Below are 17,753 nucleotides of genomic sequence, written 5' to 3'. Positions count from 1 at the left end.
CCTGGTGTCCATGAGGTCACAAAAGAGTCGGACATGACTGAGCAACTAAACAACAACAACAACTCATACTAGTAAAACAGGAAAAAAAAAAATCTAGATAAATAGTAACAGGAGATGGGAGCAGAAATGGAGCCAAACAGTGGATTTATAGAACCTTTAAAATATAAGTAAGTGAGAAGCATCTCTGATTTTCACACTCCAAGTTTCAGTTTTCTCTTATATTCAGCACTTCTCTATTTTAAGAAAATCTGACAGAAGTGGCCCTCGATGGGCACTGCCCCATATCCTAGAGGGTGTTTGGAAATATCTGCTGGTGGTTTCCAGCCATCTGACTGATGGAGGAATGCTCTGTGGGCGAGGGCCAGGGATGCGTGATGCTTTGAAATAAAAGGGACAGTCACACTCTGTAAAAGGTGTCCCTCATTTAGCAGTTTTGAACTGTACTGCACATCTCTGTCAACTCAAAAACTTAGCTTATGATCATCAACCCTAGAGCTTCACTTCATTTTACATATAAACAAAGAATATTTTGCACAGTTTTGATATATTGTTTTATGAAAATGTAAACTATCTCATAGATTTTTTGTTTGGAACTTTACTCTGAACAGCTAACCATTTTGAAAAAAATCATTTTTCATAAAAAGCAGTGTTTTCAGAGATTTCAAATCACTAATAAGACATTCCTCTATCAGTCTCATTTGTAACTCCCTTTTCTTCGTTTCTAAATTAATCTCTCTCCTCTCAGAAAACAATTTTTCCATGTGAATGGTAAAGGCCACTACAGTGAAAACAACACTGAACTAATGGCAATAAGTTCACCACTTAGCCTCAAATTGCTCATACATAAAACGAATATGTGCTCAACTTATTTCACAGTGGTTTTGAGAAAACAAACTGATAAAATGGATAGGAAGTACCTCGTAAAATATCAAGTTGTATATGCATTTTACAACAGAAACAAATCACTAACAATAGTATTTCTGCCAAGAAACAAAATAGGAGAAAAAAAAAACGGTTCTAAAAAATTTACCAAATAACAATAAATAAATTTAACAGCACCAAGGATCAGTAATATTTAAAAACTCAATAAAATAAACTATGAACCTTGGGTTCAGAGACCAATATAGTAGCCATGCACTCACTAAAGTGTTAAATACATGCTGGATTTAAAGAACCTACTACAAAAAAAGAACATTTATTGTTAAAAAATAACTTCACCTTTTGTTTTTAACTTTTTAAAATATAGCTAGTAGACAATTTAAAATTGCACGTTTTGCTTTTACTACATTTCTGATGGACTAAAGTGCTCTAAATAAACAATGCAATAACAAAACTAATAAAAAGCAACAATACTGATCTCTAGCTAATAAGGCAATAAAGAATATACACTCACTTCATCAGTGAGTTCTCCAAACACTGTTATGACATCTATTAAAAGACTTGCAGTATAGAAGGACTTGATCATGTTTCTGGAAGAGAAAAGAGAGTTCATCTAATTTAAATGAAAAATGTAAGATGCAGAATTAGTCTTGTAGCTACAAGAAAAAAACTTCTAATGTTTTAAAAAGCACTCTGAAGTTCATGTTTTCAATAAAATCAGATTTTAGGAACACAATGGAGCTCCTTCTGTAATCTGTACTAGGAGGACGTGACAACACATATTACAGGTATATGTGGTACAACAAGGTTTTCAAAATATGCTTTTCATTTTAGAAAATGTAGTGAAAATACTATCTGAATCAATATTATGCTACGTGTATTTCTTTGTATTTAAGTTTTACTATAAGGACAAATCATTTGAATCGGTGTGGTTGGAAATTTTTAAAATCAGTATCACTGAACCAGGATGTTTTGGCTAATAGTAACTCAGATTTTATTAACTGCTAAAGAATGGCTAGTTAGAGTGTATTTACTGAGAAAATGAATCTGCTCTGGGTACCTGTCTTTCAGCCACGTTAGCTAAAAAGTTAGGATCACTGTTGTAAACCAGACTTATTCTAAGATTCAAAAAAAAAAAAAACCATCTAAATCATTAATCAGGAAGCCTGAAACTTATTAAGAAAAAAACTGGATGAATTCTGGTACAGTAACAAAACTTGTCATTTTTATCTGATCTTCCTTTACTTACTTGTGAAATCTCCCAGCACGATCTTCATTATCTGCATACAAAAACATTTTCAAAGCATAATTCTCCAAATGTGCAGAACCAACTATTTCTTGAGTAATAGCTTCATTATCACCCAACTGTTTCTTAAGCTAAAATGAAATGAAATATAGAACTTATGATTCTGGACTCAGAGAAGTGTGTACCAAGTACAAAAAATCCTAATAATCAAATCCAATGTTTACAAAAATTTGAAGAAAGATACTCATGATACCTGAAAGTATAATTTAGTTCTAAATATTAAAACATGTGCAAGCATGGTCAGTTGTGTTCATCTCTTTGCTATCCTATGGACTACAGCCCATCAGGCTCCTCTATCCGTGGGATTCTCCAGGCAAGAATCCTGGAGTGGGTTGCTATTTCCTCCTCCAGGGGATCTTCCTGACCAAGGGTTCAAACCTGCATCTCCTGTGTCTCCTGCATTGGCAGGTGGATTCTTTACCATTGAGCCACCTGGGAAGCCCAAATATCAAAATAATAAAGAGCAAAAAAAAGATAACATGCCCAACTATCTATGTAAAGCATCAGACAAATATTTCAAATTACTAAGAAAAATGGAGTTAAGAAATTCTTTCCTAATCATATAATTTAAATTTTTAATTTACTCCTATTTCAGTATCTCCTATCAAATATAGAAAAATACAATGAGAAGGATCATTATATCCTAAAAAGTATCTCTCAGAGCACACTGTTAAATTTAGCCAAATATACACCTCAAATTTACACAATTTACACTCATGTAAATTTTCAGTCAGTACATCCCTTCCTTACACACAGAAAAACTTAAATTATTTTAAAAACAACAAATTAAATTCCTACATTTTACTGAGACTGTCATATTGGAATAAAATGACCTTCCAGAATATTAGATCTGAGTATCACACTACTGTTTAAAAATTGTTTTCAAAGAACATTATAAAGTAAAGAAATTAAATTTAGAAAAAGCCACAGAATTTTTCATAAAATCAGCAAAGTAAATATTCTCATAAATAAGGCCCAGAAGAGGCTGAATATTGGAATTTAAGGACATCTGGGCATCCTTATCCAGAACAAAAACAGAAAAAAAAAAGTCCCATATGTAACACTAGTTTACTGTATCCACACTGTGAAATAATTTAATTGGAAGGGCAATTTATTTCTAGAAAAATTTAGTGGGAGTATGCCATTTAATCTCACCCTCAACATAAAATATCTGGCAGTAAAAACATAATATACCTGAAGTGTACCAACTATAAATATAAACATTATAACAAGCAGATACGTTCTCACCATGGAATAAACTTCCTTGTTATTCAATGTAGATAATAAAAAATTCCTGGTAAGTCCCTTTATAAATGTGATTTTACATTTTGTGTATTAAAAGAACCATTTAAGTTTTGTCTTATCCATAAGCTATTGTTATTTCACCTATTATTGTTAAGCTGTAAAATTAATAGAGGTTTATTCTCTATTAATGTCTGTAAGAGATGGTATTTTACAAAGTGTTGCTACCTGTCAGATACATTCTTTCGTCCACCTCCTAACCTCACTCTCCAAAAGAGTACTCAAACTTTTCCTGCATTCACAGAAGCAGCGTTAGAAGCAGAAGGCCAGACAGGTTCCAAGGGCAGCTGAGTGGTCATTGGTGGTGCCGCCAGGTCTACCTTGGGTGGATAATAGCAGAAGATGACAGGGTTCTGGCTCACAAGGTCAGACACCCATACGAGGTTAGAGAGAACACTCTTATCCATGGCTGCTTCATACAACTAAGACTTTGATCTGAATAACTTTCAACATTTATAAAAGGCTCTGGACTGACTGGTATAAGTGTTTTGATTTTTAATATGTTTAAGTTTTGTTTCTCTAAACAAAATAATGCAACTGGTCAAATAAATATTTAGGTTTGTAATTCTCTTGTTAGTCACTCAGTCGTGTCTGACTCTTTGTGACCCCATGGATTGTAGCCTGCCAGGCTCCCCTGTCCGAGGGATTCTCCAGGCAAGAATACTGGAGTGGGTTGCTATGCCCTCCTCCAGGGAATCTTCCCAAACCAGGGAGGAGATGGAATAATGAGATTCTCCAGGCAAGAATACTGGAGTGGGTTGCCATGCCCTCCTCCAGGGGATCTTCCCAAACCAGGGAGGAGATGAAATAATAATTGACACTGTTAAAAAAGAAAATGGGAGGCACAGGGTGGAGCCCCTATTACTAAGTGAGGTTACTATAGTTTAGCATTGCCTTCCTGATATATTGATACCCAATCAAATCCATTCAGTTTTCCCTGGATTGGTGCTTCTACACAATCTGTGATGTTACATCATAGTTCAAGATGATTCATTAGTCACCTATCACATTTCTGCTAGCAGAGAATGCTTGGATCATAAAAATATCCTGTCATAGGACTAACAGTGGGAGGAAGAGACAACAGGAAACTTCCCTCATTGTCTTTTTCACTAAATAAATAGCTCATTTCTTTTCTTTTTTTTGCTGTGGGATCTCAGTTCCCTCACCAGGGATCAAATCCACCCCCATGCAGTAGAAGCGCAGAGTCTTGACCACTTGACTGCCAGGGAGGTCCCCCATTTCATTATTATAAGAGCTATTTAAGAATTTCTAAATCAATCATCCATGGGAGTGCACAAAGGAAGGTTAGAAATGATTTGTTACTTATGAAAGAATGATTCAAAAGTCATCTACAATAACCTGGAACAAGAAATAATGTATAAGCAAAGACACTGAAACCAACTTTTTTACTTACAACTTCTTAAGCAGTATAATGTAAATGTAAAACAAAATTGTCTAATTTTTCCTCAGCTATAATGACACTGCTGATTGCCGCCAACAGTAAGAGCTTCAATAACACATACATACACAAATGAAATAAAATGGCATTATAAACATTAATCAGAAAAATGTTCAGTGTTCAACTTACAGCTTCTAGCTGATCCATTAGCCTTGATAGAAATTTACGACATTCAGGAGTTTTACTATCAATCTTCATTCCAGTTTGCATTGCATACAATCGACCTATAAAGAAAAATACAATTATATGGATAATTCCCAGGACTGAATGTTTAAAATATGTTTTGTCTCTAATAAATACTTTAAAATTTAAGTGAATTTAGAAATAAAACTTTGATTCACAAATATAAAAAACACAAAAACATTATCCAAAGAATACAAGATTCATGACGATGATAACAAATTTCTATGAAGGAGGGCCTTCTCTTTTGACATTATATTTAAAATAAAAGGACCAGTCTGAGGCTGTCAAAAGGACCTGCAATTTAAATTAAGTAGGTAAGTGAGGGCACTCAGAAAAACAACCTTGTGTATAGAAGCACTTGCCAAGGGCCAGATACGTGATAACTGATAAAATACACAATATGTGTTGGGAGAGGGGAAATGCCAGTTGAGCTGAAGTTAATGGGGAGAATTGTTTTGGTCATTTTTATGTATACATGTAAAAATAAACATACTGAAGGAGGAAACAGACAGAACAGGCTCCATCTCGAAAGCAGGACTCCATCTTGGGCCAGACTGTGGACTTTGAGCTATATGCACAGTATCTATGGAAACGACATACCAACTGGAAAACCAGACCCCAGGATGGAAGAGCCCCAGGGCTCGTACCTAGACTCTCCCTCGCCTAAAAGAATACCCTAATTATCTGTGTAACCGAATAGAATCATACATTCTATTATGCTTACTGGGGTATGACCACAGGTTTATTGATAATTGTCCAGTTAATTACCTAGGCTTAAGGCATACGAATCAAGGGTTTAAGGCATAGGAATCACAGGTTAACTTTCACTGTATCTTTCTTTTCCTTTGTTCAGACTAGTTTCAGAGAATTTGGGGAGGTGGGTTTGAGCACGTAAACTTAGGGTATATAAGGTTTTCACAAAAACTGGTAGGGGTCCTTGGCTAAGAGGAGACTCTGCCTTGGGCCTGCTGGTGTAATAAACTGCACTCCACTATCTGCATTGTCCTTCTGAGTGAGTTTGTTTCCCGGAACGCGTGGCTACAACATTTGGTGCATTGGCCGGGAAACTCCTCACTTTGAGGAGACAAGTCCCATTTGGGATTACTCCGAGCCCTTGCGACTCGAATCTTCTAGAGGGAGGGGGGAAGGTGCCTTGCCCTTCTGGAGCAATTCTGCTTCTCAATGCTTGGACCTTTCATGTTAGCAAGTGGTGGACGGTAGCAGGGGAACTGAGCGCTCAGGTGAAGCGGAAACCACCTGTCAGGGTGGAAGAGGGGGCCTGATCACCCCGAGAGGGACTAGAAGGGGCACGGACCCATAGGAGCCTGGAATAGGCAGGTGGCAGCGACTGCTTGGTACACAGGTTGATGAGCGTGTTAGGGCTTAGTAAGGAAATTTGTGAATGTCATTTAGGAGGTGCTGTCCACGTCGTCTTGGGGGAAATTATTACCAAGCAATCGCCAGGAGATTGTTAGGAGAAGAAACTTGGTCTTTGTGTGCTCGTATTCTGCCCTCCCCAAGGAGATGTCCCATCTGCTGTGAAAATATTGACCCCCTCGGAATTGTCAGGCTAGAAGGAGGGGAATATATAGGTGAGTATGCATTGGCTTTTCCGTAGACGGCCTGGGACATGGGATATTTAACCCATCTATGTTTTCATCCGCACCTGATCAAGCCCACCAAGGCAGAACGGACTTTAAAAATTAAGGGAGAAACAGTCTTGGCCGACGACTCTGCTCAGACTCAGGATGACCCCACAGTCCCATGGCTATTCTCTGTAAGAAATTGTGTATGGGAGGCCCCCTCCCATAATAAAACAGGTGTTAACAAATTTGCCTCAGGTAAGGGGAGATGGGATTTCACAGCAGATGGAACAACTGGGTAAGGTAATAAATCAGGTAACTAAGTTTGTACAAGAAAGGGTGCCGTTCCCCCTTGGGGAACAGATTCACGAATTTGTGCCCGGGCATCAGGTGTGGGTCAAGGACTGGAAACACGACTCCTTGGCCCCACATTGGAAGGGTCCATATACTGTTGTTCTAACCACCCCTACGGCAGTTAAAGTTGCAGGTGTCACTCCCTGGATCCACCACATGAGGATGAAGAGAACATACCACGCAGACCCAGAGGACGCTGAGTGGACTACACAAAAGGACCCCACTGATCCCCGTGAAACCAAGATCATCTTAAAGAAGAAAAAGAGGTGAAGCTCTATAATCAACTGCTGCTACAAGGACTTGCTGGTATCATCTTGAGACTAACCATAGTTTCAGCACAAGGAGGGATCTGTGCTATAATTAAAGTCAAATGTTGTGTATATATTCCTGATTTATCTGGCAATATATCAGCCACCCTAGATGACATGAAAGGTCAGTTAAAAGCAATGTCTAATGAAAACATTCCTTTCTGGACTTTGGTCCTATCTTGGGTGAAGGGTGATTGGTGGAAAACTATATTTACCATTGTTATAGTTACCTTGATAGTTCTGTTTTGTGGACCCTGAATTTTACAATGTATTATGAACTCTGTAACCCAAAGGTTGGTGTCGTTCTCCCAAACTGGCGGTCAGAGAGCCAGCGTGCAATATATCCCTATGAGTGATAAGAGCATCAAGAGGGGGGAATGAAGGAGGAAACAGACAGAACAGGCTCCATCTCGAAAGCAGGACTCCATCTTGGGCCAGACTGTGGACTTTGAGCTATATGCACAGTATCTATGGAAACGACATACCAACTGGAAAACCAGACCCCCAGATGGAAGAACCACAGGGCTCGTACCTAGACTCTCCGTCGCCTAAAAGAATACCCTAATTATCTGTGTAACTGAATAGAATCATAAATTCTATTATGCTTATTGGGGTATGTTCAGCTCAGTTCAGTTGAGTCGCTCAGTCGTGTCCGACTCTTTGCAACCCCATGAATTGCAGCACGCCAGGCCTCTCTGTCTATCACCAACTCCCGGAGTCCACCCAAACCCATGTCCATCGAGTCAGTGATGCCATCCAACCATCTCATCCTCTGTCGTCCCCTTCTCCTCCTGCCCCCAATCCTACCCAGCATTAGGGTCTTTTCCAATGAGTCAACTCTTCGCATGAGGTGGCCAAAGTATTGGAGTTTCAGCTTCAACATCAGTCCTTCCAATGAACACCCCCCCCAGGACTGATCTCCTTTAGGATGGATTGATTGGATCTTCTTGCAGTCCAAGGGACTCTCTAGAGTCTTCTCCAACACCACAGTTCAAATGCATCAATTCTGCGGCGCTCAGCTTTCTTCACTGTCCAACTCTCACATCCATACATGACCACTGGAAAATCCACAGCCTTGACTAGACGGACTTTTGTTGGCAAAGTAATGTCTCTGCTTTTAAATATGCTATCTAGGTTGGCCATAACCTTCCTTCCAAGGAGTAAGCGTCTTTTAATTTCTTGGCTGAAATCACCATCAGCAGTGATTTTGGAGCCCCAAAAAATAAAGTCTGACACTGTTTTCCCATCTATTTCCCATGAAGTGATGGGACCAGATGCAGGTTTATTGATAATTGTCCACTGTTAACTACCTAGGCTTAAGGCATATGAATCACAGGTTTAAGGCATACGAATCATGGGTTAACTTTGATTGTATCTTTCTTTTCCTTTGTTCAGAGAATTTGGGGAGGTGGGTTTGAGCACGTAAACTTAGGGTATATAAGGTTTTCACAAAAACTGGTCAGGGTCCTTGGCTAAGAGGAAACTCTGCCTTGGGCCTGCCGATGTAATAAACTGCACTCCACTATCTGCACTGTCCTTCTGAGTTTGTTTCCTGGAACGTGTGGCTACAATAATACCATCTCTTGAAAAAAATAATAAAAATATTAGAGATAAGGCTGAAGTTAAAAACCTCTCTGAAACCACAACTCTAAACAGCTTTCTCAGTGATGAGAGCTGTGAAGTTCGGTGGTAATTATTACCACCGGTGTGTACACATATTGCCTGTAATTTCCCTCTTAGTTTCAACAATATGCCCTGAAGATTTGCCTAGCCCTACAGGGCTCCACAGTATGGGCACAACATTTGAACTAAAGCACAACTAGGTAGTTCTCAGATTTTCATCATTACAAGCCATGTTGCACTGCCAGACCTTCTTGAGTGCACATCCATGAGTTCCAAGGAGAACTGCTAGCTTGTAGTATGTGTACTTTTCTCACTTGAAGAGCTCCTCTTCAACTGTCCTTCAAAACAAATTACCACTATGCAATTATTATAGCTACAACAACACATGCAAGCAGCCATTTCTCCCAAACTCACAAAAAACTGACGTTAAATTAAAAACTGGTATTAAACTTCTTATCAATCTCAGGACTGCTTCATTTCACTTTTGATTTTGCATTTTCACCACTCAAAAGGTCTTAGCATTGTGCTGAAGACCTCTATATCCTCTTTTATGAATGCAGAATAGCTATCAAAACAAAAAATTCATCAAATTTTCTGTTTGGTCGCTTGCTTTTTAACAAACTGCCTTGTGGCAGTTCTTTATACAGTAGGAAAAAGGGCTATCCTGTCCCCCACATCCCCAAGCAGACTCTTATGAACACTATCGCCTTTCCTGCTCTTTTCTTTTCTCCTCAGCAGGGAATCATTTTCAACCCATTTCTTCTCAGATTCTGCAACTCCAACTTAAACTCCATGATAATGGCAATTGTAGTCTACTTGGTTTGCTGATGGATCCCTGGCATCTGCGACAGTGCTTGCTGCTGCTGCTGCTAAGTTGCGTCAGTCGTGTCCGACTCTGTGCGACCCCATAGACGGCAGCCCACCAGGCTCCCCCGTCCCTGGGATTCTCCAGGCAAGAGTACTGGAGTGGGTTGCCATTTCCTTCTCCAGGGCATGAAAGTGGAGTCGCTCAGTCGTGTCCGACTCAGTGACCCCATGGACTGCAGCCCGCCAGGCTCCTCCGTTCATGGGATTTTCCAGGCAAGAGTACTGGAGTGGGGTGCCATTGCCTTCTCCGCGACAGTGCTTAGCCTTCGATAAACATTTTCTGAATAGATAAAATACATGAATGAAAGAACAGCTCATTCTGCCTGACGACTTTAAATGCCACTTTTGTCATTCATTACCATATATTAAATTTTCATGGGACAAAAGGCCCCAACTCTGTATATTGTCTATCTTGCTTTGTTACTTGTTAGTCTACAGCCTATCGTGGCTTTATTTACTACAGTTTTAGAACATGGCAAGCTGTTAGTTACTCTTACGATTTTCAATTCATACCTTCTTTAAAGATGCGTTAATATACAAATAATACAATCATGTATTCAGTGTGTGTTTAAATTCAATAGCTGTGTCTGAAGGAACTACATTTAAAGGCTTAGGCTTTTAGGGTTATCTCACACGGCAACCCACTCCAGTACTCTTGCCTGGAAAATCCCATGGACGGAGGAGCCCGGTAGGCTACAATCCATGGGTTCACAAAGAGTCGGACACGACTGAGCGACTTCACTTCACAGAGCTTGAAGTTTAATTTATTAATGTATTTATTTCTGTATCAAATTTAGGGGTTTGATTCATCCAGTTATCAATGAGAGACAAAAATGGAGTTTCTTAAAGACCTGTACTGATTTACACTGGCTCACAATGTAAAAAGCATGATACTTTCATTTTTACTGTACAATATCCAGCACTGGATATTAATCTGACAACAAAAAAAATCTAATTTGGAAGCAAAAATAAAAACCCACTTATTATATTCATTGCTTTGGTCACAATGTGACAAAATTTTCTTTTCCTCTTTCTTTTAACCAGTCATATTTAATAACATGCCCAGGTTGTTTGAGAACTAGGTTTGAATCACCTCTCCCCATGCCATGCCTTTTAAAAGCATGGCTGATCACCCTCCCCTTTTTAAAACAGTCATCTCTTGAGCTGTTCAAGCTTCATGTCTGTTTTAGTCAGCTCTTCTTTTGTCATAACTGTGACAGAACTCCCCAACACATCCTCTTAGTGAGTTTTCAGGTCTTTTCTTCTAGCATTTTTGGTGTATTTCTTTTATTAAAAGTACATCACATAAGCTCTTTGGAAAATAAACATTTTGGATGCAAGTATTATGCCATCTTTCAATTGTTGAACGTTGTTTTAAAATACAGAAACTTAAAATATTTATGTACCCAAAGTGATTTTTCTATCAATTCTAAGCTTGGAAAGTTCTTTATCTCCAAGAAACTGGATATTCAGTTACATGATTTTTCCAGTTTTTCCTCTGGATTTTCAAATTTAACTCTTTAATAACTTGCATCTACCTCAGTTACTGGTATCTGTCCCAAATGCAAGTGGTAAAAAATCCTTCCTTTCCTTCTCTAATGATTTGTGGTTCGTCTTTAGTATGTTTTTGCTTTTTGTATGTCTTGGCTATTTGATTTTACTGAGATTACAGATCAAATGTCATCTCCTCACATGATAATACCTATAACTGATAATACGCTTTTTCTTCCTTGAAATTTAATCTTAGTATGTCTTAATGTATTACCAGAATTTTCTGAAGACTTTTAAGTGTTCTTCTCTTATTTTCAAAGGGAAGGCTTTTAGCTGAGTGTAGGGATCAGTTCTGTGCCAGGTTGCTTCTATTTCCCCAACAGTTCTCACACTAAGCTATACTGAGGCTGCAGACTTTGAGACCCATAAGAGTCCAGGGAATGGCTGGAGCGTGGGAAGAAAATATTAGCATTTTATTGGTATGTTTATCTCATACTTTATACTTTTCTTTTATATGCTTCCCTGGTAGCTCAGTAGGTAAAGAATATGCCTGCAGTGCAGGAGTCCAGGGTTTGATCCCTGGGTCGGGAAGATCCCCTGGAGAAGGAAATGGCAAACCACTCCAGTGTCCTTGCTTGGAAAATCCCATCAACAGAGGAGCCTGGCAGGCTGCGGTTCATGGGGCCGCCAAGAGTCAGGCACATGTAGTCTTTTTATAATATATATATATTTAAATATATATAGTACATCAATACAGAAAAATTATTTATAAAGTTACATAATATTAGAGATTCATGTTTAATTATTTTAAACTTGAGAGTAGGTAAGCAAAAGGTTAAGCATCACTGCTCATTGCATTCTTATGCCTCTCAATTGTAAACTATACTTTTTGCCCCAGCCAAGTCCATGTTTCTCCACACATCCCTACTCCTTCTACCATACTCCCTGGAACTATTGTTGAAACAACAGTTGAAACAATTCTGAAGAATCAGCAAACGGTCTTACCTCTCCTCAGATTCCTTCTTCCTCTCTGTCTTAATTAAAACCTGAATGTCACTTAAGAAATCATTTTCTTTGCAGTTCTCTCAAGTAATGAGTTTTAATTCTCTTACATTCCTTCTAATATTTAAAGAGAATTAAGAGTTGGCAAGTATGACTGGTTTTCTTTTTGCATCCCACTGTTACAGTATTCTCTCAAGGCTTTCTAAATACACTGGTCTAGTACACATCCATTCTCTTCCATTGGACTGTTATGCTTGTAACTGCGCATGGACTTCAGGGTCTTTCCTTATCTTTCCACCATCTTAAAAATTTCACTGTTCACATGAATAATTAATACTTGTGACAGAGACAGCTAGCAGCCTACCTGCATCCTTTCTGCCTACTTGCATCCTTTCTCCCTGTCTTCTTTACTAACAAGATTCCTATATTATTAGGGAGTTGTAATATAGCTAGCCAAAACAGTACATTTTCCAGTATTCCTCAAAGCAAAATATGGCCATGCTATTACCTAAGACAAATATCATATAACCAGAAATGGCTGAGAGAGACTTCTGGAAGGACTGTAAAATGGGAATGACAGCAGGGGAAAGGAAATGACTCATTCCCCTTTCTCCTTCCTGTTGCCTAGAACAGAAATGGGATGACTGAAACTCTAGTAGGTAGCTTGGACCACAAGGCGACTTTGGTAATCATGTGCTGGTTTATAGATTTGAAATCAGAAAGAGCCTGGGTCCCTGATGACTTCATGGAATTGGTACTGGGTACTGACGATATCAGACTTTCTTTTAAATGAGGAAATAAATCCTTATTTTACTTATGAATTGTAATTCTGAATTTTCTGCAATAAGAAAGCAAATCTATTTCTAATGCATACACAGTGCTGTGCTCTCAATTCTTATCAATACTGATCTCCATAACTGTACGGATTCTCCTTTACATGCCAGTAACCTCATAACTAAATTACCATTTCAAACTGCTGTACTGCTAACATCAGTATATCATGTACTCACTCTAAACGTAACTGCTTTTCTTCCAACTTTAAACTCTGTTTGTTACAATAGGCTTCCAGTTCATTGGTGTCTCTCTACTTCTTCATTACAATCGGTCTTTTCTCCTTTAACTTCCTTCCGTAACTAGTTTTGATTTTATGTTAGATTTTTCTAGGACTTTATTGCCCTATCTCTAAACCCTGAATCTTTTTATTACGTTCCTCTGGCAAGCATACATTCATATATAAGCCCAACAATCCTCTCTCCCTGCTTCTACATACCAGCAACACAGACCACAGACAGATCAGCATCACTATAAATATTAGAATTATCAACCTCAAATGAGCTTAATACTTTTCCATATTGAATATTCCAGTATTATTTATTTGAGCAAGTAAAATACACTTTTTATCACTACAAACTGAGCACGCTACAGTTTTTTAGACATATGCATTTTTATGACACGCCAACATTCTATGTTCTGTGTGAAACATCTGGTTTGAAACCAATCTTAAAGCTCTGTTTTGTTTCCCATCATCTTCCCTGTGTTGGCATTCTCTGAAGACGTCTTATATGAATTGTGTAAAGACTGATTTCCTTATCTTCTCAACCTCTCAAATGACTATTTCAAGCAAAACCTTACCCAAACATACACACAGAAAATTAAATAGACATTAGTTAATTATTTACCGTCTATATATATTATTAGTCAACACAGTAACACAATGTGAGGAAATAGAGGAGTGAGCTTCATTTCCCTGGGAGGCCTTTCTCCTTCTTTTATTATCAAGTGGATAGTGTATGAATCCTACCATCTATGGAGTGTAGTGAGTTACTTAATAGAGCAACCTTGGGAATAAATGGCTATCCAGCAAAGGTAAAAGCCCACTAAGCAAACACACAGAAAACTAATCAGTACTTTCTTGTTATCAAGAGAAAGTTATTTATTCCTATGTAAAAAGTACCATTTTGTTTCTGATTTGTTCCTTTTAACTACTTCCACCATTGCTTGTAATAAAAATGGAGATTATCAGTATCTCCTTTGAAGAGAGAATCAGATTTATTCCCAATTCACTACCACCACAACCATCATCAATTTCCCTCACAGCACAAATATAATATAAGCTTCTTACCCTCTAAAAGTTAACCTTAATACAAGTGGTTGATACTTGATATACAGTGTAATGACAACATAGTTTAATGGTTTCACTTACATGCATTTTTTTCTTGGCTTACATGCATATTCAGTCTTTGCAATTATTGAAGGACTGGAAAGAATCGTCTCAAAATTGAAAAGATTTAAGTACAAATTTGCCTAGATTCTATATTTCTGAATATCTTACATGGTTTACAATTTGTAAGTTGTATAACAAGACACATTTTCTAATATTAATACAGTGAAAAGACGTTAAATCTACTTATGAAAATTTATACACCAAAAGATCTTTTAGTCATACAGATGGGAAAAAGGACTACTTTCATGTAAAACTCTGTTCAGGACAAGTAGTTCATTGTAGACGCAGCAGTGTGAAGAAAAATTGATGTCCAACAAGAAAAATTACCTAGTAAAACAGAATAAATATGTAGCTAGAATCACCTATAGGGAAATATATTTATTTCATCAAGGAAATGTGTTTATTTTTATGAATAAATACCTTTTATAGATGAGTAATGAGGCATATGTGCTAAAGGATTAAATACTTTCCAACCTAACTTTAATGTGAAACATTTAGGAGACAAATATTTACTAATCCTCAAGGCATGTATAATTCAAAGTTCCATTAAATCTAAATATTAACATTCTATCACATCCTCGTTTATACATGAGAAATCTAAAAATATGAAATGCATGATATAAAGGCACAAAAGGCACATAAAAGCAATTGTTAAGAGTGATGTACTCGTGGGTTAAATAAATATAGCACTCAAGTAGGAATCACTATGACATACACTGATGTACAAAGCCAAATTTTATTCCAGTAAATAGAACCAAAGATACTACTCTACTCATAAGTATATTATAAATACCTGCTATATGGTTAGTATCATCTTTGTGAAGGGACAAAAATAAAATAAAAACAAAGTATGAATGAACATATCCTAATAAAGGGTATATACTTCACTTATTCCTTCATTAAACAAGTATTTTTAGAGCTTCTGTCATAATATAATAGCTTTAAGAAAAGTTGGCTCCTTCTGAATTCCTACTAAAAGACTGTGCTGGTACTTAGCAAACACTAGTGATGATTTGGTTACTAAAATAACACAGATTCTAACTCTGGCCACAAGGAGTAATATGTGCCATCCTACTGTGAACAATCAAAGAAAACTAGACAAAATATATAAAAGAGGTTTTTAGACAATGTAAACAGACATGGTAAGATTAAGACATCTGAAGAAAGGAAACATATGAGATGACACCAATATCAGCCTAGCATTCTGCCTGAAAGTACATCCCAGTCTAAGGAGTAGGAAGGGAATCCTAAACAGAACACAGTCCTCTATTTGAGTTGAGAAAATGGACTGGAGTTCAGGGAGACTGAAGCAGCTGTAAATTGAGGGGCAGAGTTCTAAGAGTACGGAGCTACACAGAAAAGAAACCCCAAAATCTGTACAGGAGTTTATCTTGAGGCTCAGGTGAACACTGCCACGTGCACGTGAAGGAGAAAATTCTGCAAGGCCAAAGAACGGACAGAAGCTGTGAGCTGGACTATCCCCAATGCACACATAGGGCTGGGATGCATTCAAGTTCCAACCAAAAGGAACAGAGAGCCCCAGAGATTTACCCAGGATATTCTGTAGGCAGCCCCCAATTAAGTAATAGGACTAACCTGTCCCTAAAGCAAAGAGTACTTTAGAACTGCCCCCCAAAGCTAAAAACAAAACAAGGCACCAAAGAATTAAACTGAACAGCAATTAATTGCTGACTGCATTTAATCTCTTCAAAGAACAGACATTCAAGAACTTAAAATTCACTCTGTCCCGCAATCAATCAAAAATCATTAATGATGGCGATAGTAGAAGAATGTGAACATAAAACAATGACAAAATAATGGAAATAGCAGATAATGACATTAAAACACTGGGAAATCATTTTGAAGTATTTTATGGAAACCATGAATAAAATGAGGAGATAGAACATACACAAAGGAACACAAAAGGGCCATCCAGAGATGAAATACAAGAGTATCTGAAATGAAAAGTTTACTGGACAGGGTTAATAGTAGTTTAGATATCATAAAAGAAAAAACTAATGAACTTCAGAACATAGCAATAGGAACTACCTAAAATAAAGCAGGGAGAAAAAAGACTGAAAAGGAAAACAAACACAAAACCAGAGTTTCAGCGAGGTATGGGGAACCATCAAATGCTCTAACATGTATGTAACTGGAGTCCACCCCCTTAAAGGTGGGGAGGAGTGGCAAAAACGACTGATGAATTCTTTACCCAGCAAAAATATCTTTCAAAAATAAGGATGAAAATAAAAGCTTGTTTCACACAATAGAAGCTGATAGAATTGGTGACAATCCTATAAGGCAAACGATAAACTTTTCAACAGGCAAGAAAATGACACCATATTTAAAACCAACTACAAAGGAATGAAGAATGCTGAAAACGGTAATTATGTGGGGATATACTAAAAATTTTATTTCCTCATTTTATAAGTTTCTTTTTAAGAAGGACAATTAAAAAATAACTACATTCTAGGGTTTACAGGTTTATAACTGAAATATATGACAACTACAACCAAAGGACAGGAGAAGGGAAAAGTAAGTTCTAAACTAATATGTGAAATGCGATTTTATATAGTAGTTGACTGTGACAGGGGTTCCCTGATGGCTCAGTTGGTAAAGAATTTGCCTCCAATGCAGGAAATGCATGTTTGATCCCTGGGTCAGGAAGATCCCTTGGAGGAGGGCACAGGAACCCACTCCAGTATCTGGCTGACAGAATCCCATGGACAGAGGAGCCTGGAGGGTTACAGTCATGGGTCACAAAGAGTCAGGAACAACTGAAGCAACTGAGCACACACACAGCCTGTGACAAGTTACTGCAATGCCAGTGTGTGTTAGCTTAAAGAGTCTAAAACCAAAATGATTTACTCACAACAGGAGTAATTATTAACATGACTATTCTACAATATAAAACTCATGTCTGCAAATGTTTGCAAAATAAAAAAAGAAATGGAATGTTAATGGCTAAGTCAGCAGTCCAACTTTCCAAGGTTTTTATTATAAACCTGTCATTGCTACAGTAAAGTATCCTGAGTCAGCTTACAATAAAGAAATGATACATACTTAGACAAGAGGACTATGAGCTCAAATTAATTGTTACAGATTCAGAAATCAACACAAAAAACTGCTTATCTTTAATTGGCTTAGTTAAACTTATTAGTCATTAAAATCA

General features: G+C 37.6%; 1 protein-coding gene across 6 annotated transcripts in view; it reads right to left on the bottom strand.

The window, feature by feature from the left end:
- The window catches only part of VTA1 (vesicle trafficking 1), a 66,023-nt gene that overhangs the window by 37,738 nt on the left and 10,532 nt on the right, over positions 1 to 17,753 (bottom strand). For 4 of the 6 annotated variants that reach the window (XM_081530957.1, XM_081530960.1, XM_081530958.1 and 1 more), the window contains exons 2-4: positions 5,076 to 5,170; positions 2,129 to 2,256; positions 1,394 to 1,469 (exon numbers count right to left, since the gene is read on the bottom strand). In XM_081530957.1, coding sequence (XP_081387083.1) covers positions 1,394 to 1,469; positions 2,129 to 2,256; positions 5,076 to 5,170 — 299 coding nt within the window. Of the gene's footprint in view, positions 1 to 1,393; positions 1,470 to 2,128; positions 2,257 to 5,075; positions 5,171 to 5,622; positions 5,848 to 17,753 lie in introns of those variants that run through there. The other 2 variants (XM_081530959.1, XM_081530962.1) reach the window with 2 other exon arrangements.

This window comes from Giraffa tippelskirchi, chromosome 9, assembly GCF_054371585.1.
Source record: "Giraffa tippelskirchi isolate mGirTip1 chromosome 9, T2T-mGirTip1v1.2.pri, whole genome shotgun sequence".
NCBI classification, from domain to species: Eukaryota; Metazoa; Chordata; class Mammalia; order Artiodactyla; family Giraffidae; genus Giraffa; species Giraffa tippelskirchi.
This window is presented reverse-complemented; position numbering and strand designations above follow the sequence as displayed.